Source organism: Terrapene carolina, unplaced genomic scaffold, assembly GCF_002925995.2.
Source record: "Terrapene carolina triunguis isolate 2854851 unplaced genomic scaffold, T_m_triunguis-2.0 Scaffold261, whole genome shotgun sequence".
Lineage (NCBI taxonomy): Eukaryota > Metazoa > Chordata > Testudines > Emydidae > Terrapene > Terrapene triunguis.
Window position 1 is genome coordinate 1,522,448 of NW_020664612.1, and position 25,028 is coordinate 1,547,475.

General features: G+C 45.7%; 1 protein-coding gene across 1 annotated transcript; it reads left to right on the top strand.

Annotated features, from left to right (window-relative positions):
* Positions 1–2,462: 2,462 nt before the first annotated feature.
* Positions 2,463–24,755, top strand: TESMIN (testis expressed metallothionein like protein; the record flags this gene model as incomplete). The annotated part of the gene is made up of 7 exons (XM_026657654.2): positions 2,463–2,505; positions 3,515–4,098; positions 17,253–17,370; positions 19,565–19,623; positions 21,524–21,682; positions 22,260–22,380; positions 24,679–24,755. Coding segments are annotated over exons 1-7 (1,161 nt in total), but the record flags the coding sequence as incomplete, so codon positions are not given.
* Between the last annotated feature and the right edge of the window lie 273 nt (positions 24,756–25,028).

Sequence of the window (25,028 nt, forward strand, 5' to 3'; positions counted from 1 at the left end):
TAGGAATTATAGTAAATCAGTTATTACATGGCATTGAGGAATTGGCTGGACAACTCAATTGTGCATTTCCGGATTTTCTAATATTTAGCTTTTTGGTGTGATTTGGGAAACTTAATATTTAGGTGTTAACACTTACTCTGGTTGATGGCCCTAACTATTTTTAAAGTTTTGTTTTTTGGTGGGAATATGGATTAGGGTGTCTGACTTTAGCCCCACAAGTTTAAAAAAGTTCCTAATTTATTATGCTTTGTACCATATTGATTTCCTATATCAGATTTACTAATTTATACTGGTTTTATCATGCTCATTTACTCCACTTGTACTATCTTTTCATCCGTTATTTACATCTAACACTTCTAGTTTGTTGTTTAATTATATTTGTTTTGCCTTTCTGACTCTGAACAATAAAAATTAAGGGTTTCACAATTATCACTCATCCTTTTGGAGTCTTCTTCCTTACCCTTTGCTCCCATGTCTCTGCTCGTGGACCTAGGGTTACCACCTTGCCAGTATTTGAGCAGCCTGGCTTTTTTTTTTTTTTTTTAAATTTTTTGCCTGTTGCCAGAAAAATTATTTAATCTACCAAAGTTGTTTTTTATGTGGGTCTAAAGATTTGCGTAATTATCATAACACACTGGGATATCTAACGTTAAAAGGTTGTGTCCAGCTAAAGATGCTGCAGTGTTCCCACTTCCACAGTTTAAGCAATAACAGATTGAAAATACAGCAGCTGTATGCTATGGTTTTCAGGCATCTGGTTTTCGACCAGAATGCCCGGTCAAAAATGGACCCTGGTGGCTCCGGTCAGCACCACTGATCAGGCCACAAAAACCTGGTCGGCGGTGCAACAAGGCTAACGCAGGCTCCCTAGCTCTGCACGGCTCCTGGAAGTGGCCGGCATGTCCAGCTCTTAGGCACAGGGGTGGTTATGGAGGTGCCGTGTGCTGTCCCTGCCCTGAGCGCTGGCTCCGCAGCTCCCATTGGCCGGGAACCAATTGGCTGCGGGGGTGGCTTCTGCGGGTGGGGATAGGGCACTGAGCCCCCTGGCCTCTCCACCTAGGAGCCAGACATGCTGGCCGCATCCAGGAGCTGCCTGAGGTAAGCGGTGCCCGGCCAGAGCCCATACCCTGGACTCCCTCCTGCACCCTAACCCTCTGCCCCAGCCCAGAGCCCCCTCCCGCATCCTGAACACCTCATGACCACACCCACAGAGCCTGCACTCCCAGCCAGAGCCCTGACCCCCTCCCGCACCCCTGCCCCAGTCCGGTGAAAGTGAGCGAGGGTGGGGGAGAGCGCGAGTGATGGATGGAGTGAGCAGCGGCAGGGCAAGGTTGTTAATGAGAGATTTGCCTCAGCTGAGAGTGAGACAAATGTTAATCTTACCTATATATGTTATCCCTATAGATACTGTAAGTGGCTGTTGGGGGGCGGATAGAGTTGCCTTGTGACTGGGGGTTGGCGGTGCTGTGGGCTTGCCTGGGGGGGTGGGAGAGGACAGGTTTTTTGCATTTCAAAGGTGGTAACCCTCCATGGACCTGTAAATCCACATGCTATTAAAGTCTATTAGAATAGAATTGCTTGAAGGAGTGAATGCGGGAGTTCATTTAACTACATTTAAAACGTTTGCAGGAGCGCCTACAGCTATGGCTCAGTGCTTGTTTTAACTTTATTTTTAAACACCAACAAAGACTCGGGCACAACAACGCTAGTTCACGCCAAGCGTTTGGAAGTCGGGTAATGATACGGTCGTAAGGATAAAAAGGTGGGCACTAGAGGGCAGCATGGCACCGAGCAATTGATCAAACACTACGGCTAGGGCCCTGAGAAGCCGCGCCCTCCTTGCATTAGAGCCAGGGGCTATCAAAAGACACCTTGGTGGTTTTCTCCTTAGGCCTCCAGCTTTGTTTCCTTACCCCAACCTCTCCCCCCCCTTATTCTGAAGTCTCCGTGCTCGCAGAGCATGAGTACACGCTGCTGAGCACTGTCCCCACGAGGGGAACGGACGGACCCTCTCAAAATGGCCGTTCCCGGGCTGGGCCGGAGGCGGCGTGGTGCAGAGCGCGCTCTCTGGTCCCTTGCCCTCCGTCCTCCCACGCGCTGCTGGGCCGGGCGGGGGCAGCCACGCGGAAGCCGGGGAGGGACTCGGACACTGCCCTAGAATGCAGCCCTGCTTCTGCGCGCGGCGGCATTCCCCGGGGCTCCCGCGCCCGCCTTTGTTGTCCCGCGCACGCAGCTCTCCTTAGCCAGTCCGCGCGAGGCCTGAAGTGGGCTGGGGACCCGCCTTGGCCCTCGCCACGTGACTCCACCAGTCCTAGAGAAGGCCCCTCGCGCCCCCCCTCGCGGCTCTCGCGCAGGCGCTCCCGGCCCCCCTCCTCTCTCTCGGCCCCAACGGTCCCAGGGCGCGCGGCGGCGGGTCTCGGCACGCAGACCCCTCTCGGTCTCAGCACGGAGCCGGAAGGGGGATGGAGGGGGAAAGGCGGGAGCTCGCTGCGGGGCGAGGGGAAGGTGAAGGAGGCTGCAGCCTGATCGCCCCGGGGTAGTGAGCACACCCTGTTGCCCCACGCACGGGGCGGGGCATGCTCTCCAGCCCCGACATGGGGTGTCCCACTGCACGTCCCCCTCAGCTGCGGGGTGATCCCGGGATAGGGGGTCCGAATGCACGTTATACCTGCAGATAGAGGGAGTATCGTGAGCCACACATGGGAGAGCTGTCCCTAATGCAGCCCACAGTGCTCTGGCGGAGATGGGGGTCACAATCCAGCCTCCCTTATGCCCCACTGGGGATCAAACCCATGTCCCTCTCATATGGGGCAGGCTCAAAATCCAGTCACACACAGAGGGTTGAGGCTCATGATCCCACTGGGGTCCCAATCTCCCCTTTCTTCTTCTGCAAATGATAACACAGGCAGTGTTTAGAAACCACAATCTACTAGTTCCTTCACACACCCCATCCTGGAGTCTGGGCACTAGTTGTTTCTTGCCCAGATCCCTGGAGATTTTGGATGCAAATCTATCACTCCGGCTCCTAGGCACAATAGGAATAATAAAACCTTTTCTCGTGTCGCTACCCTTCTTTGCACTTGCCCTGTTTTCTCTCCTCTGTCCCCTGGGGTTAGAGGATTGTCTCCGCACCACACTCCCGTCTCCCTTGGGGTTGAATATGAGAATCCATCCCACCCCCCTTTGAGTATTGAGAATGATAGTAAACTAGTCTTCAGGGTATGTCTCTGTTATATATTTGTAGAGTGGCTAGCACAATATTGCCCTGGACTCTAGGCACTACTGTAATATAAATAATATTTATATGGAGCTAACGTGACTAACAGTTGCTATAATATAATATAAAGTGTTGGATTTGCATTTTTTTTAAATTGCTAAAATTTCAGCTGCAAATTCAGTTCTGGTTATGAATTTTGCCAACATGTGGGTTTGTTTGGAATTAGACTTTGGTTTGGGCTCACCTTTAATTGTGTGTGTTTGTAGTTTTGTTAAAATTATGCTATTTATTTTATAGAGGAAAGACTTACCAAGAAGAATTTTGATCTAGTAAAGTTAAATATCCCCCAGGAGAAAAACAGATATGAACAAACTGAGATTCGAACTGTGGCTATGGAAAATCAGACACTGCTTGGTGGAATTTCAAGTACAGAAGATGGATTTATCACTGAAATATTTAGTCAAAATAGTCCATTTAATTCTGAAAACCTTAACTTTGAAAATACAGTAATTAATAAACCTGGTAAAGAAGGGTTTCACTCCAGTCAAGACAGTCATTTATGCGCTATGGCTATTGGAGAAACTTTGCTGGATCAATTCAAATACCCTCTTACTATTGAAAGTCAAAATACAATACTCAAGGTCAAAATACAGCCACTTGTAGAAGACAATCATAATGAAATCCTTGGAAAATGTCAGAAGCTACAAGACCTAAATCCTTCAGAAGAAGCTAAACATACATATCCACCTTATTCACTGTCGCACTCATACAACGTCCATTTTCTGTCTTCCTTAATGATGCAACAAAGAAATTCTAATGTTTTGTCACTAAGTACCTGCCCTCCAGAAGGAACAATCAATCAAAATGTCAGAATGATACCAGTAAGATTCAACAAAATAGAGATTTCTATTTATAAATGTTTTCTTGATTTATGTGTGTGAATAAGCACAGTTCCCATATAAAGAGAAAGCATAAGATGCTTTAAAGTCATTACTATATAAGTTGTATTAGCTACAATTTCTTTGTCTCTTTTATTCTTCTCTTCTATGTAGAACATAGGACCTTCACCATTGCCTTCCATTTTTGCCAGTCTCCTGCTGCAGTCTTAGGTTCACCATGTCATTTTGATAGCTTTCAATTCTGCTTGTATTGTGCATTTCCATGTTATCCTTGGTCTTGTTGCTGCTTACCCCAGAGGTTCCAGTCCAACACCCATCTTGTTATTCTATTTGGGTCTTTCCTCCATGTATGTCCTAGCCATCTTCATTTTTTTTCTGTCATTTCCTGTGCTACTGGTTTCTGTTTCATTCTCCTCTAGAGTTCTTCCTTAGTGATTTTTTTCTGGCCATCTGATATTGAGGATTTGTCTAAGGCTGCTAGTTGTTTATGCAAATTTGGAGTTTAGATAGTAAGGTCTTAATAAGTCTCCAAGTTTCAGTATGGTATAGTAAAACTGACTCTACAATGGTGTTAAATAGTCAAAGTTACTTTGGATGGCAAGATTTCTGTTTCTACAGATGGGCTTTAGAGTTACAAAGGCATGTCTGGCTTTCACTATTCTCTCTTTAATGTCTTTGGTCCACCTGTTGTACTTACAATGCAGCCAAGATATGTGAAATATCCAACTTTTCTATGGTTGTTTGCAGTGTTGTAGCCGTGTTGGTCCCAGGATATTAGAAGGTGGGTGCGGTAATATCTTTTACTGGACCAACATCTATTGGTGAAAGAGACAAGCTTTTAAGCTAAGCAGTGCTCTTCTTCAAGTCTGGGAAAGGTACTCAGAATGTTGTAGCTAAATACAAGGTGGAACAGATTGTTTAGCATAAGTAGCTATCACACTTTCTAAGGGACCTTTCAAGGTGAAGTGGCTCATTAGCACCTCTGCAGTCATAGGACAAAAAAGGGAGGCTAGTGGGTTACAGATTGTTGTAATAAGCCATAAATCCATTGTCATTATTAAGATCATGATTTGTAGGGCATGGCTACACTTGCGAGTTAGAGCGCATTAAATCAGCCCCGGGCACCCTAACTCACGACGCGTTCACACTGGCAAGGCACGTAGAGCACCCGGACTCCACGGCTGGGGCGCGCCTGGTAATCTACCTCGACGAGAAGAATAACGCTTGCTGCACCCCAGCTGGAGTGCCGCAGCACCAGTGTGGACGCCCTAGTCTATTAATGCGCTCTGATTAGCCTCCAGAAGTGTCCCACAATGCCTGTTCTAGCCACTCTGGTCATCACTTTGAACTCTACTGCCCTGCCCTCAGGTGACTAACCGTCAGACCTGCCCTTTAAATTCTCTGGGAATTTTGAAAATCCCCTTCCTGTTTGCTCAGCAAGGCATGGAGTGGTCTCAGCGAATCTTTCCAGGTGACCATGCCTCCACGCGCCAGGCGATCCCCAGTATGGAGCAATGATGAGGTGCTGGACCTCATCAGTGTTTGGGAGGAGGAAGCTGTTCAGTCCAAGCTGCGCTCCAGCCGTAGGAATTATGATACCTTCAGTCAGATATCAAGGGACATGATGGAAAGGGGCCATGACCGGGACGCACTACAGTGCAGGGTTAAAGTGAAGGAGCTGCGGAATGCCTACCACAAAGCCCGCAAGGCAAACCACTACTCCGGTGTTGCCCCTGTGACCTGCCGTTTCTACGAAGAGCTGGACACAATACTTGGGGGCGACCCCACATCCACTCCGAGTACCACTATGGCACTTCAGAGACCAGTTCAACAAGTCAGGGGGAGGAAAGCGGGAGCAAGGGTGCTGAGGAGGAGGGAGACAGCCTGGCATCCCTAGATGCATGCAGCCAGGAGCTATTCTCAAGCCAGGAGGAAGGTAGCCAGTCGCAGTGGACGGTGCTTGGGGAAGGACAAACACCAGAGGAAGTGCCCAGTAAGTGGCTTTTATTTTGGGAAGTAAGTTGTTCAGTGCGGGCTCTTGGAGCGAGGAGGGTTAGGGCTGCATGCATGCCTAGATGCGTAATAGGGCGTTGATGTGCTCTCACATCGTGGTAATCGGCCTCAGTGCTCTCTTCAAAGGTCTCATGCAGAAGCTGGGTAATGCGTTTGCGCAGGTTCCTTGTCAGAGCTACTGTGCTCCTTGTCCCAGTCAGGCTAACATGCCCGCGCCACTGTGCCGTGAGGTCTGGGGGGGACCATTGCTGCACACAGGCAAGCTGCATATGGGCCAGGGTGGAAGCCGCATGGCAGTAGAAGACCCTCCCTTGCTTTCCAGGTCACCCTCAGCAGCGAGATATCTTCCAGGACGAACTCCTGTGGAAAATGTGGGGACAGTGTTCAGTATAGGGGCCCCCTGCAGCTGTTAGCTCTCCCCAAGGCACAGAAGCCCAGAGGACAGTATGGCCGTGAAACAATCAGTCCCCCTTGCTCCTGTGGGTTATGTGCGTTCGCTTTGGGACGGGCAAATTCTGCTATTGTGTAGACTGTGCTTGTCTTTAAGTATGGGTGAATCATTGCTCTGTCTGGTGTGAACAATGCTGCCTCTGTTAAGTGTTGCATTTTGGCTTTACAGATGCAACCTTGAGATCTCAGCTGTCCTTATTATCACTGGCCGAAAGACTCCAAAGCATAGGCGCCAACTTTCCCCAGTGCCAGTGGGTGCTTCTGCCCCCCGGCTCCGCCCCAACTCCACCCCTTCCCCGCCCCTGCCCTGCCCCCATTCCAACCCCTTCCCTAAAGTCCCCACCCCAACTCCGCCCCCTCCCTGCCCCTATTGAACCCCTTCCCCAAATCCCCACCCTGGCCACGCCTCTTCCCGGAGCGCGCCGCATTCCCCCTCCTCCCCCCTCCCTCCCAACACTTGCCGCATGAAACAGCTGTTTTCTCGACAGCAAGCGCTGGGAGCTAGGGGGAAAAAGCAGGCACGCGGCATGCTCAGGGGAGGAGGCAGAGGTGGAGCGGAGGCGAAGGTGAGCTGGGGCGGGGAGCTGCCGGTGGGTGCAGAGCACCCAAAGTTTTTCAACAGAGCACCACCAGTTTTTCCCCACGGAGTCAGAGCCTATGCTCCAAAGAATAAGGAAGTGGCCACGTAGAAATGAAGAGGACATGCTGCATGAAGTAATGCAGCAGTCCCTTAATGAAAATCAAAAAGCGCAGGAATGGTGGGAGAGTGAAAGGAGGGTCCGCCAGCAGAATGCAGATCGCCGTCACCAAAGCATGTAGCTGCTGCTAAGCATTATGGAGCGCCAAGCGGACTCGATACAGGCGCTCGTAGCAATGCAGGCGGAGCACTACCGCACCCACCCCCACCTGCATCCCTTGTTCCAAAACTCTCCCTTGTGCCCCCATGTCACCTCCAACCCACTTTCCCCCACCTCCGGGTTCTTATCATCACCAGCTGCCTCCAACACCTGTAGCTTCACCACCCAGCCTTGCAAACTACAACCCTTACCCACTGCACTCAACCCCCATCACCATGCATTTTAGCCAGCCTGAAGTGCAGCACCCATTGCACAGCACTCCAGACAGGAAGGCTGAGTGTGATAACAGGACATATGCAAATCTGTGATTGAACCTTTCCCCACCCCACCCCCTTGCCCTTTCTGTTTCCAAAGCAGTTGTGTTTCTTTTCAATAAATGAATTTTCTTTTCAATAAATGGATTTCTTGGCTTTGTAAACATTCTTTATTATTGCATTAAGGAAAAGATATCTTAGCCCAGGAAAGCAACAGGCACTGCAAGTCAGTGTAGCAAACACAGATTCCTACTAACATTGGAACCACCGCTCTTCACTCCTGTGCAGGGCACCAAACATTACTGGTGGCTTTCAACCTCAAATTGCTCCCTCAAGGCATCCCTAATCCTTGCAGACCTGTGCTGGGCCCCTCTAATATCCCTGCTCTCTGGCTGTTCAAATTCAGCCTCCAGGTGTTGAACCTCCGAGTTCCATCCCTGAGTGAATCTTTCACCCTTCCCTTCACAAATGTTATGGAGGGTACAGCATGCGGATATAACCGTGGGGATGTTGTCATCAGCCAGGTCCAGCTTCCCATACAGACAGCGCCAGCAGCCCTTTAAATGGCAAAAGCACACTCCACAGTCATTCTGCACCGACTCAGCCTGTTGTTGAACCGCTCCTTGCTGCTGTCAAGGCTCCCTGTGTAGGATTTCATGAGCCACGGCATTAAAGGGTAAGCGGGCTCTCCAAGGATCACAATGGGCATTTCGACTTCCTCTACGGTGATCTTCTGGTATGGGAAGAAAGTCCCAGCTTGCAGCTTCCTGAAGAGGCCAGTGTTCCAAAAGGTGCGTGCGTCATGCACCTTTCCAGGCCAGCCTGCGTTAATGTCAATGAAACGCCCACGGTGGTCCACAAGCACCTGGAGAACCATAGAGAAATACCCCTTCCAATTAACGTACTCAGAGGCTAGGTGGGCTGGTGCCAGAATTGGAATGTGCGTCCCATCTATCGCCCCTCCGCAGTTAGGGAAACCCATTTGTGCAAAGCCAGCCACAATGTCATGCATGTTACCCAGAGTCACAGTTCTTCTGAGCAGGATGCAATTAATGGCCCTGCAAACTTGCATCAACACAATTCCAATGGTCGACTTTCCCACTCCAAACTGGTTAGCGACCGATCGGAGTTGCCAGCTTCCAGATTGCAATAACCACCTGCTTCTCCACCGACAGGGCAGCTCTCAATCTCGTGTCCTTGCACCGTAGGGTGGGGGGCGAGCTCATCACAGTCCCATGAAAGTGACTTTTCTCATCCGAAAGTTCTGCCGCCACTGCTCGTCATCCCAGACATGCATGACGATGTGATCCCACCACTCAGTGCTTGTTTCCCAAGCTCAAAAGCAGCATTCCACGGTGATGAGCATGTCCGTGAATGCCACAAGCAATCTCGTGTCATATGCATTATGCGAGTCGACATCATTGTCGGACTCCTCACTGTCAGTTTGTAGCTTAAGGAGTAACTCGACTGCCAAACGTGATGTGCTGGCGAGACCTATCAGCATATTCCTCAGCACTTCGGGATCCATTCCCGCAGACCAAAAGGGAAGACAAAGCGCACAGTACAAAAAACGTTGAAAGAGGGTGCCAAATGTGGATGGAAGCACAGGGATTGCTGGGATGCGAAGCGATGCATCACGGGGCATTGGGACAGGACCCAGAATGCCCCACATACCCCCGCCCCCTTCCCACAAGCCAGAGCCCCAGAATGGGAAGAGGTGCTTTGTGGGATAGCTGCCCATAATGCACGACTCCCAATGCCGTTGCAAGTGCCGCAAATGTGGCCACACCAGTGCGCTTGCAGCTGACAGTGTGAACACACTGCAGCGCTTTCCCTACTGCTCTCTCTCTGAGGGCTGGTTTAACTCACAGTGCTCTACATCTGCAAGTGTAGCCATGCCCGTAGTGTCTAACAAAGTTATGTGGAACAGATTGTTTATCGTAAGTAGTTAACACATATTCAAAGGGACCATTGTTTAACTTAAATTGATCACCTGATTGTGAAGTTCCAGATCAGGTGGTCTGTGTTTGTTGTAATTTCTGTTCATAACTTAAATTTGCAAATAAAAAACAGGTATTACAGATGATGCAATTATAAGTGCCCTGCATTTAAAATACAAAGATATGTTCGTGAACAAGAAAACAGTAGTAGTGTGTTCAGCTTTCTTTCACAAGGTTTTATTTTAGTATCTACTAGTACTAGATAGATTGAAATAGTCTTATACACCTCTCTGACTATCTCTAGATCATATAAATATAATAGAAACATAGACTGTGAGGCCAGAAGAGACCACTGTAGTCATCTATTCTGACCTGTATAACACAGGCCACTGGACTTCCTTGAATTAATTCATATTTGAACTAGAGCATATCTTTTAGAAAAAATCCTATCTTGATTTAAAATTGTCAGTGATGGAGAATTCACCATAACCCCTGGTAAGATGTTCCAATGATTAATTACACTCACTTAATTTTTTTACCTTATTTCCAGTATTAAATTGTCTAGCTTCCATTTCCAGCCATTGGATCTTGTTCAGTCTGTTAGACTGAAGAGCCCTATATCAAAATTTTGTTCCCCATGTAGGTATTTATAGATTGTGATCAAGTCACCCTTAGCCTTTTTTTTCTTTTGGATAAACTTAGCAGACTGAGCTTATTGAGTCTGTAAAGCATGTTTTCCAATCCTTTAATCATTCTCCTGTCCCATCGATGGCTCTCCAATTTAATCAGTATCCTTTTGGGGTTTTGGACATCACAACTGGACATAATATTCTAGTAGCGATTGCACCAGTGCACCATGTCCCCCCTAAATTTCAAGGTAATTGTAAATCAAGTTTTTGGATAACCAAATCTTCTTCTTCAAGTGCTGTTCCTGTGGGTGCTCCACTTCAGGTGTCAGTGTGTCCCGTCTGTGATGTTACTGACATGAACCGTGACTGTATAGATCATTGTTGCAACCAGGGTCCTATGATGGCACCAGGTCTTGTACAGAGGAGGTCAAGTGGTGTGTCTATGGAAATGTTGTAGTTTGCTGGTTATGATTATTCTGTCTGTGTGTGTGTATCATTTTTGTATTTGAAGTTATGAGTATTGGCTATGTACTTGTATATCAATGTGTTTGATTCTAAGTAGCCTCAGTGAAGCATTTGGTCAGCTTCTTGAGAAAGGACTAGTCTCAGTAAGTGCCCACTCAAGAAACACTTATCTGACAATGGACTTTGGGAGACGCCCATCCACATCTGAGCTTTCCTGGGAACGTTCAAACTAATATGTAAACAATGGCTTCGACCTGCAAAAAGCTGAATCATTCATGGACATAAGCTTTATAGAGAGTAAAACAGATTTATTTGGGGTTTAGGCTCCCAGAAAAACTGAATACTGGATGCTGGGAAAGTTCCTGTTAACTGAGAAACTCTTGGGCCAAGTGAATCTTAGTTTCTGTGAACTGCAGGGGGGCATGGCCCAGCCTCTTGGTCTGTGCTGGAGCCAACTGGTGTGTCTAGCTCAGCAAGATGGGAGTGGAGGGAAGCCTTTTCTGGCAGGGGGGTTTGTTCTCAGTGGTATCCCAGCACATCTAGTGACAGTCTTGAGGGAGTTTCTGTGACCCAACCCGTCACACAGTCAATCTGAGATTTTTGGTAGCAGTGTCTGGTCAGGATGCGCCTGTGCAGTAGCAGTCTCGCGGTGCCGCTGGTGCCTCATCTAGCTCACACACACCCCGACCCCTGCAGTTCCTTCTCAGCCATCCTCGGCTTGAGACAGAGTCCGGTAGCAATGTCTCTAAAACCTTCAAAAACATTAGGTTAAGTTAGATAGCATAGTTATTACCCTTTTTTATTAGTAATTTGTTATTTTAATTAATATAGTTAAAGTTAGCATTAGCTAAACTTAGTTAGATAGCCATAAAAAAACCTTTCATTTTCCCATCCCCCTTTTTCATAAATATGCCTGGCTTCCCAGGATTTAAAAGATGTACTTCATGTAAGGACGCAATACCAATTTCTGATGGCCACTCCTTATATGTCCGATGCTTAAGTGAGTCACACATACTTCAGAAGTGCGCTCACTGCAACAATCTCAAAGCAAGAGCAATGAGAGATAGGGATCTTTATCTTAAACTTATTCTAATGGAGAAATCCCTCACTCCTACATTGGGCCCTGGACAACCCGCAACAAGGGACTCTGCAGCGCATCCTCCATGGACAGACTAAGTGCCAACTCCTCTACAAAATCGAGGAAAAGGGTCATGTCTCCACCAAGCCAAGAACTGTTAAAAAAGAATGGTCTCCAGCAAGATCGCTACCCATGGTGCCGACCTCCTCGAGAATGAGCACCATTGATGCATCGGGCACCTCCGATACCGTCCGCTCCATGAGCTCTGCCGGCAGGAGAAAGGAGTCAAGTAGCAGGCACAAAGAGACCTCCTGCTCCACAGCTCCGACTACCCCTACAAAGGGCACAGTACCACAACCTCAACCACCTGTGATGGCTCCCCCTCCGGCACCAAGCTCATCGGCACCGAAGAAGGCTACACACAAAGGGTCGGCACCGGGCTCACTTCCACCTAGGACGGCAACGCAGAAGGATACAGCACCGCATACAATGGTACCAATCCCCCTTATGGACTTGTCAGATATGGAAATGTTCTCTGTTCCCAGATCTCCACTGTTCGGCACTGCTTGCTTGCCATTACTGCACTGGACCAACCAGAATCTCCCAGTGCTCCACATTTTTCGAGTGATGAGGAGGACAACATGGAGGAGGCAGTTTTCTCATCTGAACACTCCTCCCCAGCAGGAACCTCGTTATAGACCCAGGGAACAGAGCACCAGGGACTTCCCCCCATGGCTCACTAATCCATGGATGTGCCCTCCCATTCCATTTCCCATTCAGTGGCCACAATGGGACCCATGGGCAGCCTACAGGACTCAATTTCACAGACCTCCCACTTCCCACAGGAAACCCATACGCTCTGTAATGACATTGGTACCCGAGCCCTCTGAGGTGACAGAGGAGGTGGAGAAAGATAGGGATGAGACCACAGAAAATTAAACATCCCCTGATCACAACTCCTGTTCCGCTGATGAGGCAGTTATGCCCCCGCCTCCCACTAGTACAGACGATTTCAAACACTTTCAAGACTTATTCCGGTGGGTGGCATAGAGCCAAAATATTCCTCTTGAGGAGGTACCAGGGACGCAACACCAACTCCTCAAGATCCTACACACTTCATCAATGACAAAAATAGCTTTGCCCATAAACGACACTCTGATGGAACCTTTAGAAACGGTGTGGCAAACACCTGCCACCATCCCCCCACCCATAAGCATATGGACAGGAAATACTATGTGCCAAATAAAGTCATGGACTTCCTTTTTTCACACCCACAGCCTAACTCCTTAGTGGTGGATGCGGTCAACCAGTGGGGCAAATATCCTCAATTCAAATCCACACCACAAGACAAGGATTGGAAGAGACTAGACCTCTTGGGGCAAAAAGTTTACTCTTCTGCGACTCTTGAATTCCACACAGCCAATTTCACATTGTGTACGATCATGATAATTATATAAAACTGAATGATTTCATCCAGGAAATTCCAGAGGAAAAAAGAGACCAATTCCATGCCACTGTCAATGAGGGACAACGTATTGCTAGAACAGCGCTCCAGACATCCCTCAATGTGGTGGACACAGTGGCATGCATGACGGCAACAGCTGTCGTCATGCACAGAGCATCCTGGTTGCACTCATCTGATATCCCAAGGGAACTCCAGACCAAGGTAGAGGACATTCCCTTTGACAGGGACAAGCTCTTCTCCGCTAAGAAGGATGAGGTCCTCCATTCCATGAAGGCCACACTGAGGACCCTCAGGATCTACACACACCCTAACAGGAGATGCAGATACCAGCCTTACAATGGTAACAGAGACAGCACGTCTCAACGCCAGCAGAGACCATACGACAATCAAAGACAAAGGCACAGACCACAGAGATATTGCCTTACCCAATCTCAGGCTGCGACGTCCCAAGCACCACCAAACAAGACACAATTTTAAAACATTGATCAAGGGTCTGACCGACCTCCCCCGACCATTAGCGCCAATGGAACAAACGATCCAAAACTTTGGTCATCAGCTTCGACCATTTTACCATCCGTGGGCCTCTGTCACCACGGACCATTGGGTTTTAGAGATCATTCGAATGGGTTATACCATCCCCTTTACCTCCATCCCACCTACCCGTCTCCTCTTCTCCGTTCCTCTTCAGGGACCCTTCTCACAAGCACCTATTGAGACAAGAAGTACATCACCTTCTACAACTAGGGGCGGTGGAACAAGTTCCAACACAACACAGGGCAGGGATTTTATTTCCATTAATTCCTGACTCTAAAAAGAAAAATGGATGTTGGCAACTCATACTAGATCTCAGAAAACTCAACAAATTTGTCCGTACCCACAGATTCAAAATGGTCACACTGAACTCTATCATCCCTGCGCTGGAAGAAGGTGACTGGTTCTAAACCTTGGACCTGCAAGATGCGTATTTTCACATTGCCATCCATCCCGCTCACAGACGATTTCTATGATTCACAGTGGGACAAGATCACTTCCAATACAGAGTACTGACATTCGGACTGTTGACCGCTCCATGTGTCTTTACCAAAACCCTAGTGGTGGTAGCTGCTTATTTGCGCAGACAGGGAATATTGATATTCCCATACTTAGATGATCACCTGCTAAAAGGCCGTACCTTGACAGAAACATTACGCATTACTCGAGAAAACATCTCTCTTTTTCACTCCCTAGTGCTACAAATCAATTAAAAGAAATCTATCCTAACTCCAGTACAATGTTTGGACTTCATAGGAGCACACCTGGACTCAGTGGAGGCTAAAGCATCACTCCAATACCCCGATTCACAGCAATGACCTCCCTCATGTCGGTGGTCTCAGACAGCCCATGGGTGTCTGCACACACCTGCCTACAACTCTTGAGACATATGGCAGCTACCACTTTCGTTGTAAAACACGCCAGACTCTACATGCGCTGCCTTCAAGGATGGCTGAGCTCGGTATAGATTCCACAAAAGCACAGCCTAAACAAAAGACTTACACCGACCCCAGAGGTTCTACATTCACACACGATAGTGGACAAACCCAATAAACGTTTGCTCAGGCATCCCATTTCAACAGGATCCACCATCCATACAAATCACAACAGATGCTTCACTGATCGCATGGGGAGCTCACCTAAACCAATATTCAGTCCAAGGCAAGTGGTCCCCACTGAAACACATTTACATATCAACCCTGCTCAAATTACGCACGTTCCACAAAACATGCCTTCATTTCCTCCCTCTTATATGAGGCAAAATTATAAGGGTTCTGACGGACAACATTGTGTGTATGTTCTGTATAAATCAACAGGGTGGAGCATGTTCGCACTCCTTATGCACAGAGGCCTTAAAACTATGGAACTGGTGCATAAAACACAACATCACTATTACAGCAGCATACCTCCCGGGTCGACTGAACATGACGGCAGACACATTAAGCAGACAATTTTCCCAAGAGCACTAATGGGAACTGAATGACGAAATAACACAACACATATTTTACATATGGGGATCCCCACACATAGACCTGTTCACGACATCAGTAAACAAGAAATGCCCAAAGTTTTGCTCACGAACAGGACTAGGGGCACGATCCCTAGGGGACACTTTTCTCATCAAATGGAACGCTCCCCTTCTGTACACATTCCCATCAATACCTCTAATCTCCAGAGTAATACACAGAATACAAACCGACAGGACCAAAATAATACTCATAGTACCAACATGGCCCAGACAGACATGGTTCCCTTACCTGACACCCATAGTGATCTGCACACCGTTCACTCTCCCTGGCCTATAGAATCTTCTCTCTCAGGACGATAGTCAAGTCCTCCATCCAGACCCAGAGAAACTTCACCTGAAGGCGTGGCTCCTTCATGGCTCCACCACGACGAACTAACCTGCTCAGAACATGTAAAACAAGTGTTAATAAACAGCAGGAATCACAACACGCGTACTACTTACCTCCAAAAATGGAAAAGATTCTTCCTATGGTGCCAGAATAAACAAATATCTGCAAGCAAGGCACCACTTCCACTAATCCTGCAATATTTATTATCCCTAAAGAACTCAGGGCTTACTATGAGCTCACATAGAGTTCATCTTGCCGCCATCACGGCCTTCCATCAACAGGTAGACAGGACTTCGATATTCGCTCACCCGATTACTAAGCAGTTTCTCGCGGGCATATAGAACATATACCTAGATATCTGAGAACCCATGCCAGTATGGGACTTAAATCTGGTGCTCAGAAGTCTAACCAGAGCCCCATTCGAACCCTTAGCCACATGCTCATTACTTCACTTATCTATGCAAGTGGCATTCCTGGTCACCATTGTATCAGTGTGAAGAGTCAGCAAAATAGGGGCTCTCGTGGCTCACCCGCAATACACAATATTCTTCAAGGATGAAGTGACACTTAGAACACATCCTAAGTTTATGCCCAAAATATCGTCCTTGTTCCATCTCAACCAACTGATTCACTTAACTACATTTCATACAAAACCACACACTAACGCTCAAGAGGCGGTCCTACACACACTGGACATGCACTTAGCATTTTATCTATTTGGAACGAAGCTCTTCCAATTGACTTTTTACTTTTTGTGTCAACAACAGAACGATCAGAGGCTCTGCCATATCTACGCAAAGATTATCGAAATGCATATCCAGCTGTATCCATATGTGCTATTCACTGCACAACACTGAAGCCCCTCCGGGCATCAGAACCCACTCAACAAGAGCTTTTTCTACATCCATAGCATTCCTACACAATGTGCCCATTCTAAACATCTGCAGGGCGGCCACCTGGGCCTCTTAACACACATTCACAAATCACTACACAATTACTCTCAGTTCAAGCTCAGACACAAGACTAGGCCTCACTGTACTAGCCTCAGCAACAAACTGAACTCCGAATGACTTTCCGTCCTCATGAGAGCACTGCTCTACATTCACCTGAAGTGGAGCACCCACAGGGACAGCACTCAAAGAAGAAGAGAAGGTTACTCACCTTGTGCAGTAACTGAGGTTCTTTGAGATGTGTGTCTCCCTGTGGGTGCTCCACTACCCACCCTCCTCCCCTCTAATTCGGAGTACGAGCTAAACACTCCACGGTAGAGAAGGAACTGAAGGGGTCGGGACCTAAGCATGCTAGATGAGGCACCAGCGGCACTGCGAGACTGCTACTGCGCACACACACCCCGACCAGACACTGCTTCTGAAAATCTCCGATTGACAGCACCGAGACGCACCAACACCTGAAGTGGAGCACCCACAGGGACACACATCTCAAAGAACCTCAGTTACTGCACAAGCTGAGCAACCTTCTCTTAAACTTTGAACTAAATGGCTATGATTTTTCACAATTGAAATCAAATAGTTAAATTTTTCTATAAATGTGTTGAAGTTCAAGAAATGAATGAAAGAAAACATATTCTCTTTCTCTAGGTATTCAGACCTCTACTAGATCCAGTTACTGGTGGGAATAATTGTATTTGTTATGACCAATTCAAAGGAATGCTTAATAGTTGTGTACAGTCACAAGCCTTGCCAGGTACCTCCAATGGTAAGTGTTTGGATAAGTCACCTACTGTGAGTTTGATTTTTTTAATTTGGTCTCCTCCTATCTACAACTGACAGTATAAATGATTGACTGTCCCTGTATGATTTCTAGTTTATTTTTCTCCTCTAAGTTAATTTTTTGTTAGCACTCATTAAAGCGTGATGGGATTGGAGATGGAAGTCTTCTATTTATCCATGCATAAGAGTATGTTTATGTTATGGAGGTCATCGAAGTCACGGAATCCTTGACTTCCAGAGACCTCCATGACATTCTCTGCCTCAGGCCCAGGGGCCCCCTGTAAGGTTCCAGTGACAGGCAACAGCCTCCTGAGTGGGCCCTCGGGGTTCCAGCAACAGGCGACAGCCTCACGCGGTAGGGTGGGTAGGGGGCGCCTTTGGCGAGTGGCTAAGGGTGTCCAGTTTTTTCTTTGGGAAATTTGGCCCCCCCTTCAGCTCCCAGCCACCGTGGTTGGAGGGGGCCCCCCTGCAGCTTCCAGTTGCCACAGGCAGAGGGGGAACCCCACAGCTCCCAGCCACCATGGTGGTAGAGGAAACCATGGAGCCGCATCAGCAAAAGTCACAGACAGTCACGGCTTCCGTGAATTTTTGTTTATTGCCCATGACCTGTCTGTGGCTTTTACTAAAAATAACCATGACAAAATCTTAGCTTTATCCATGCAGCAGTTACAGCAGTGCAAGCTTCTCCACATTCCCTTATCAGTGTGCCTCAGCCCCAATTTAGGAGGAGCTGCTGCTCTAGTTAGGGATAGGGAGATTATCAGTCTTCAGGTTATTTTAGATCTTGACCTCTCTGCTGAGTCTGCCAGCAATGAGTGCCACTTGTAATTGGGAATGTGTAATGTGGATGCTTACACATTAGAAACAAGACAGCAATCATAAGCTCAAGTGACATAAGCCACTGAACAGCTATTAAATGGGAATGATTTTTGGTCATTACTCACAAGGCCCAAATTTGAACCAGTTACTGAAAGGTAAGAAGTATGATATACCATCACCAATCCTCTGAATTGTTCCCCAGTGCTCTGATTTCTGATTGCACGTTAGCTTTGTGACCTTTGATCTTGCTATGTGATAATGTGGGCTTTACATCATGGAGGTTGAAAGGAATTGTTTTTAATTTCTAGGCAGTATTGTTTCTATCCATGTACCTCTATTTACTTTGATGTCTATAAGGAAGCTGAAGAAGTTTGAAAGAGAATGTGTTCAAAAAAATTATCGTAGCTCAATGGTTATCTTGAAAAGTGAAGACATCAAGTTCAATTAAAGGATAGTTTTCTCCCTGGTCCTTTAAAAAGATACTGCTCAGGTTCAAGTAGGTAGGAGTGATCTCTCTTCTCATGGGCTCAGTAATGGCCACTTTGAGCCCTTCCATACACAGGTGTACAAGGGAAGGAGAGGGGATGGGATGGGCAAAAGGAGCCTTACACCATTGCATAAGGGCCATGCACAGTTGCACTCCCTGTGTGCAACAGTATTCCTTGCTTACGGGCCATCCCAAAGGGGTGAGGGAAGAGACAGGAGTAAAGCCAGATATACAGAGCTGGACAGATATGCAGAAAGGATAATGCTGCATCTTCCTAAGCAGTGATGCTGGGGGTGTGCTCCCTACAGTATGCATGCCTGGAACCTCTTGGAGGGATTGTGCATCCTTGAAGAATGTTGCCTTTTGGAGCTCCCCCTGCGATTGTTCTGCTCTGCATCAGTCCTAGCATGAGCCAGTGTCAAAAAGACAAAGCTGCCCTTAAATAGATGCCAGACCACAAAGCATGTTCTCCAGTTGTTTCTTCTAATATATGAGGCATCTCATAGCCATTTGTCATGTGATCGGGTATTAGAATCCCTCCAGTGGCAAGTTGCACATTCATTAGCCTTTATTAACATAACATCACTGAGAAATGTATAATTTTTCCCAGCTATTTTGAGAAACATCAAGCTGGCTCAATACTGGGGTCTCATTTCCCAACATTCCTGACAGGAAGTCTGTTAGAGGAGAATATTCAACATTTTTATGCAAGCTTAGCTGCACCTTCAGAGTGCTTGTTTTAATTTTTGTCAGTGTCCTACGCAATCCTGTGATGTCCAAATCTTTTTTCCTCAGACCTATAGTATAAAAGATCTCCTAATGTTTGCCATTGTCCTCATTGTTTGTTTAAAAAACCTTCCATTTTGTGTGACAGAACCTTGCAGTGATACCAGCACTTTACCTCAGACTAGTGCTCCTGTCTGTGATGAACTTGTAAGTATGAATTTAGGATGTTATTGTTATTTTTCTGAAAGTTTTTGTTCTTTGTTTTTGATCTTACAGGCAAAATATTGTAGAAATTGAAAACGGGAATCACCTAAACTGCCAAAGGGTAAAATGTTTTTTCAAATGCAGTCCTACATATTCCACATACAAAAGAAAAAAGAGAACATTAGACATCCATTTATGAAAATCTTGGCTGTAAAGTTAGGCTCTTAAATCCTCATTTAGGGTCTAACCTAAAACCCACTGAAGTCAATGGAAAGACTCTGATTGACTTCAGGGGGTTTTGGATCAGGCTGCTAGGCACCTAAGTAAGTGGCTGATTTTCAAAAGTGCTGAGGACCAGCAGCTGTCATTGAAGAGAATGGGGATGTCTGGGTTGACAGACTCAGGTTAGTGGCTTGCACTACTGCACTGAAAGTAGGCTGTGTAGATATCATGGTTCGGGCTGGAGCTCGGGCTCTGAAGCCTGGGGAAGGGGGTAGGCTTCAGAGCCTGAGTTCCAACCCAAGCCTCAACTTCAAAGCACTATCTGCACAGTTCTTTTTAGATCACTAGCACAAGCCTCAATTCCTCAAGTGTCTCATCCTGGGCTGGGAGACTTGCTTCTGTGGGCAGTCTGCAGGCAACATGGACGTACCCAGTGAGGCTGTGCACATGCATAAGTACTTTGCTAAATCAGGGCCCGAAAGAGACACTAGTCCTGCAGATGCATTTTATTTGATAATGTAATGCACTATAGCTGCCTTGCCTGCCCCCCAAAGGATTTCCCCAGCCCAGGGGGATCTTGGATGGTGTAGTAGCTTCTATGCTACCCCTCTGCCTAAGGCAGTCACATGGACTGTGGCCAGTCATCCCTGTACAGTCAGAGAATACAAAAGTGGCTTATGGCTACCTTTGCATATATCCCATCCTGAGCTGTGCCAAAAACCCCTCAGCTGTCACTTAGCATCTGAGCCTGTATTATGTTGCATGCATACAAAGGGGCAGAGTTAAGGCTGAGGTACAACTATAACACTGGCAATTCCTACTATTGGAGTGCTTCACTTTGCAACCCTAACATTCTCTTACTGTGTTTGGGTTTTTTAAATGTAATTTCCTAGGTTTATAAAAGACAAACCATAAAAACAAAGAAATTCCAGGTTGGAGAACTTTTTGCTAGACATCCCTAGAACACTGTCATGGATAAGGTGTGCCGGGGTTCCTGGTGAGTGCTTTAGTGTGTGCTTTGAATGAATCAGGGCTTTATTCAGAGGTTTGATCATTATGCAGTGGGTACTACAGTTCTTCCATGTACCAGCTTGACAAATGCTTTATGGTGGATAGTGTTGCCAATGAGTAAAGGTGTGGCAATTCCCATTTGAAGAAGAGTACCACCAAAGTTTACTCACTGACCACTGTGACAAATGTCTTAGTATGGGAATGCTGCTTAAACTGTTAGGTTCCAGTCCTGATGTTATTGCTCAGTTGTTAATTAAATTAAATCCCTTGGGTCCATAGGGCTCAAGTTGTGTATTTTATGACTAATTCATGTGTTTCACATTACTTGCTAAAGCAGTCTCTTAGCTTCTCCAGGGCAGCGTGGAACTGAGTTGATGATTGCCAGTATAGAAAGGGAAGGAACGGCTTTGTTACTGTAAAATATGTCTTTGTGCATTACCCATTGTTATTCTTTAGAAGTATTTTCATTTGAATATTAAATTAAAATCATTCAGCGTAAGCTGTAACAGTTAGAACTAGCTATTCTCCAAATTAGGTTTGAATACAGTTTTTGCTTTAAAATGCATTGTTTATGCAGCTATAAATTTTCATCTCCTGTCCTACTGGCACTGCAATTTAGGGTAGCATTTAAAGTATTCCTTTTAAGATGTGAAACTATTTATTTTGTCAGGCAGAGGTAAAAGAAGCAATTGTTAGTAATATGGCTAATAACCAAAAGGAAGCAGTTTTTCAGAATTCAAATGCAGGAGAAACCAGCTGCAAGTTACTAACTGCACAAAATGTAATGGAGGACCCCAGCTGTTCACACAGAAAAGATTCCAGTCCAGTGGTAATTACTTCTTGAAACTGACAGCAACAGTACACATTGAAGGAAATTATGTTTATTTGTTTGCTTATTTATTTGTATTATAGTAGTCTAGAGGCCCCAGTCAGGGGACCACTATGCCTGTGCTATACAGACAAGTAATGAGAAGGCAGTCCCTGTTCCAGAGAACTCATGATCTAGGAGCTTATATTTAATTATACTATATTTTGTCTATATTTACTATATAACATTAGAAACATAGCAAGCTGTGGAGTTGGCTACAACCAAAAAGAGATGCTTGCTCTATAGTTATAGTTGGGTGAACAAAATGAAACACCATTGCAGAGCCATATTTCTGTCTTGAGGACCAAATCCTAAACACAGAACACAGCACTAGTAATTGGAACGTGTCCTGGAGAGTTCCATGGTTGGGGAGTCTAGAAAGCTATAAATCCTTCCCACCTGAGATGAGGAGCAGCAGCATAGCTGTTCAGTGGCATTCTGCAATCAGACAGATAGATACAAAGTTTTTCATAAGAATACCTATGTGCCTAGAATGACTATCCTTAGATGAAAACTAATCATTTATGGTGTATTTCAGGTGATCTGCCAGTTGAAAGGAGGTACTCAAATACTCTGCATAAACAACTCTGGCACAAGAGAACTGAAAACAGTTCATCTGGTTCCCCAGTATCAAAACCAACATAATTATCTTCAGTCAGGTACAAAGAAAATGAAAATTTAAAATAATGTGTCAGACATTATGCCACAAATCATTAATGTGTATCTATGTGTTTGTGTTTCTAAGCAACATTGGTGCTGAGATGAGCCAGGACTACCACCAATTACTATTTATTATTTTACGGTTTCTGCTAGGTACTTCACAAAAAGACCACAAGATTGCTACAATAGATGTGCTGAAATTAATGAATTGGTCATATGATGTTAATAAGCAGATTACATTCAGTAGGAAGCAGTTTGTCCAAGCCACATGCATTCTCAAGGATGACACCCACTTGCATTTACCCAAGCTTGCCACCAAATGTTACTCTTTCTCCAAAAATAAAAAACAGCTGAAGGGGCATGGATTTAGCATTAAGATATTTAGTGATTTAGTACATTTTCATCTACAACAGCAATGCTGTATGCAGGGCCGGCTCCAGGATTTTTGCCGCCCCAAGCGGCGGAAAATAAATAAATAAATAAAAAAGAAGCCGCGATCACAATTGGTGGCAGCTCCACCGTGCCGCTTTCTTCTTAGGCGGCAATTCGGCGGCAGGTCCTTCCCTCTGAGAGGGACCGACGGACCCGCTGCCGAATTGCCGCCAAAGAGCCCAACGTGCCGCCCCTTCCCCTTGGCCGCCCCAAGCACCTGCTTGCTGGGCTGGTGCCTGGAGCCGGCCCTGGCTGTATGTACATGTAGTTTAATGGTAACATTTTAGTAAGCTTCTCTTTCCTCCAGCAGCATGACTTTCTTAAGAGCCATCTTACCATTGTCTCCTTCCATGTTGTTTTTATTATTATCTGTTGTTTGTATTGCAGTAGTGCCAATGGGCACCAATCTGAGATTAGGGTCTGATTATGTTAGGCACTGTAAAAACATGACTAACAGGCTCAATTTCACAAGGTGCAGAGCATTTCCAACCCTGATTGACTTCAGTAGATTCTGCAGATGCCCAACATATTTGATATAGTGTAAAAAAACCAAACAAGGCCCTTACCAAGAATAAATCTGAAAGATCCAAAGTGAGGAAAATATTTATATTGAAATTCCAAATTCTATTACAGTCACAATATCTCCAGAGGAGAGGATGGTGAAACCATATCAGAAAACTACCATATGTCTTTATCTCCCATTTGACCAGACTTTCTTCCATTTTACTCACCTTCATAGGATAAAACAGAGGGCAATGGGAGGCCCAGTATTAGAAGAACCAGAAATTAAGTCCATTAAAGTCCCAGAGCGATGGACCCCAAAAGTTTCCAATTTCAGCTTTTTTCTGAGCTCCATTTTTTCTTACAACATCTGCAAGAAGGCATCTATAAATTAATTTCAGATAGCAAGATTCATTTCATCAGTCTAATCCTTTTTTTTTTTTTCAAACTGGTGTGGAGGATTAATATGAATTAAAGTGAGTGGGACTGTTCACGTACTTCAAGTTAAGCATGTGCTTGAGTGAATTGCTGAATCAGGACCTATGTAAAGAAACCCCCTCTAGGGCTATGGCCTCCTCCTTATTTTTCTAGCAGTAATTTCTTGTTCATAGGCAAATACTTCTGCTCCAAGTGCATTCTTTTGACTTTGAAAGTTGTAAAATAAGAGTCCGAAATAAATACAATGAAAGTTTCTGTCAGTTACTTATTTGTAAAGGTATTTTAGGCTATAAAATTTGCATTTGGAGTATTTTTAAACATACTCTGATGCATTTAAGGTCAAAGAGTAAAGGCCTCCGATGGTCAACTTGTTGACACACTGGTGATGGCCTTTGGTGGCTGTGTGCAGTTGTTTAATACACCTCTACCTCGGTATAATGCTGTCCTCGGGAGCCAAAAAAATCTTACCGCGTTATAGGTGAAACCGCGTTATATTGAACTTGCTTTGATCTGCCGGAGCACGCAGTCCCGCCCCCCCGGAGCACTGCTTTGCCGCCTTATATCTGAATTCGTGTTACATCAGGTTGCGTTATATCAGGGTAGAGGTGTATTTAATTCCAAAATGCAACCCTTTTGCAAATTTAAAAGAAATGTTTCTGGAGAGATATCTTCTGGGCCCTCCATTAACAATATTTATTGTGGGGGAAGCATGAGTTTGGTTCCAAGCTAATCTATGACAAAGAAGCGGAGATGAAAGAAACTCTGGAAATGTCTTTTTTTTTTTAATAAAAGAAAGGCTTAAAGATGCTAAATGGCACATCTGTTCCCACAAGTTTAGGCTTTGATCCTGAAAACACTTATGCATGTGCTTAACTTTATGACCTATGAGCAATCCAATTAACTTCATATAAACTTTTTCTTATCAGATGTGCCTAACCCTATGACATCTCTGCTGGGACAATTTTTGCCAATTCCAGGTAAAGTGGATCTCAATGAACAACAGGTGAGAAAGCCTTTAAAAAAAAAAAAAAAGAAGAAGAAAAAAGTAAATATACTGTCATTTCTTCTCTTAAGGCTTCTCATTCATTCATAAAATGGGATATTCATTCAACTTAGGGAAGTAACCAACACATTGTAAATTCTGTAAAGCCCTTTAAATCAGAATTTCTAGCTGTTATGTACATGTTACTGTATAACGCTTGGCTAGGTCTGCATCCAGTGTACAATAAGATATATTGAGGCCTGTGATTTCAATATCATTTTTGGAAGAATGAAG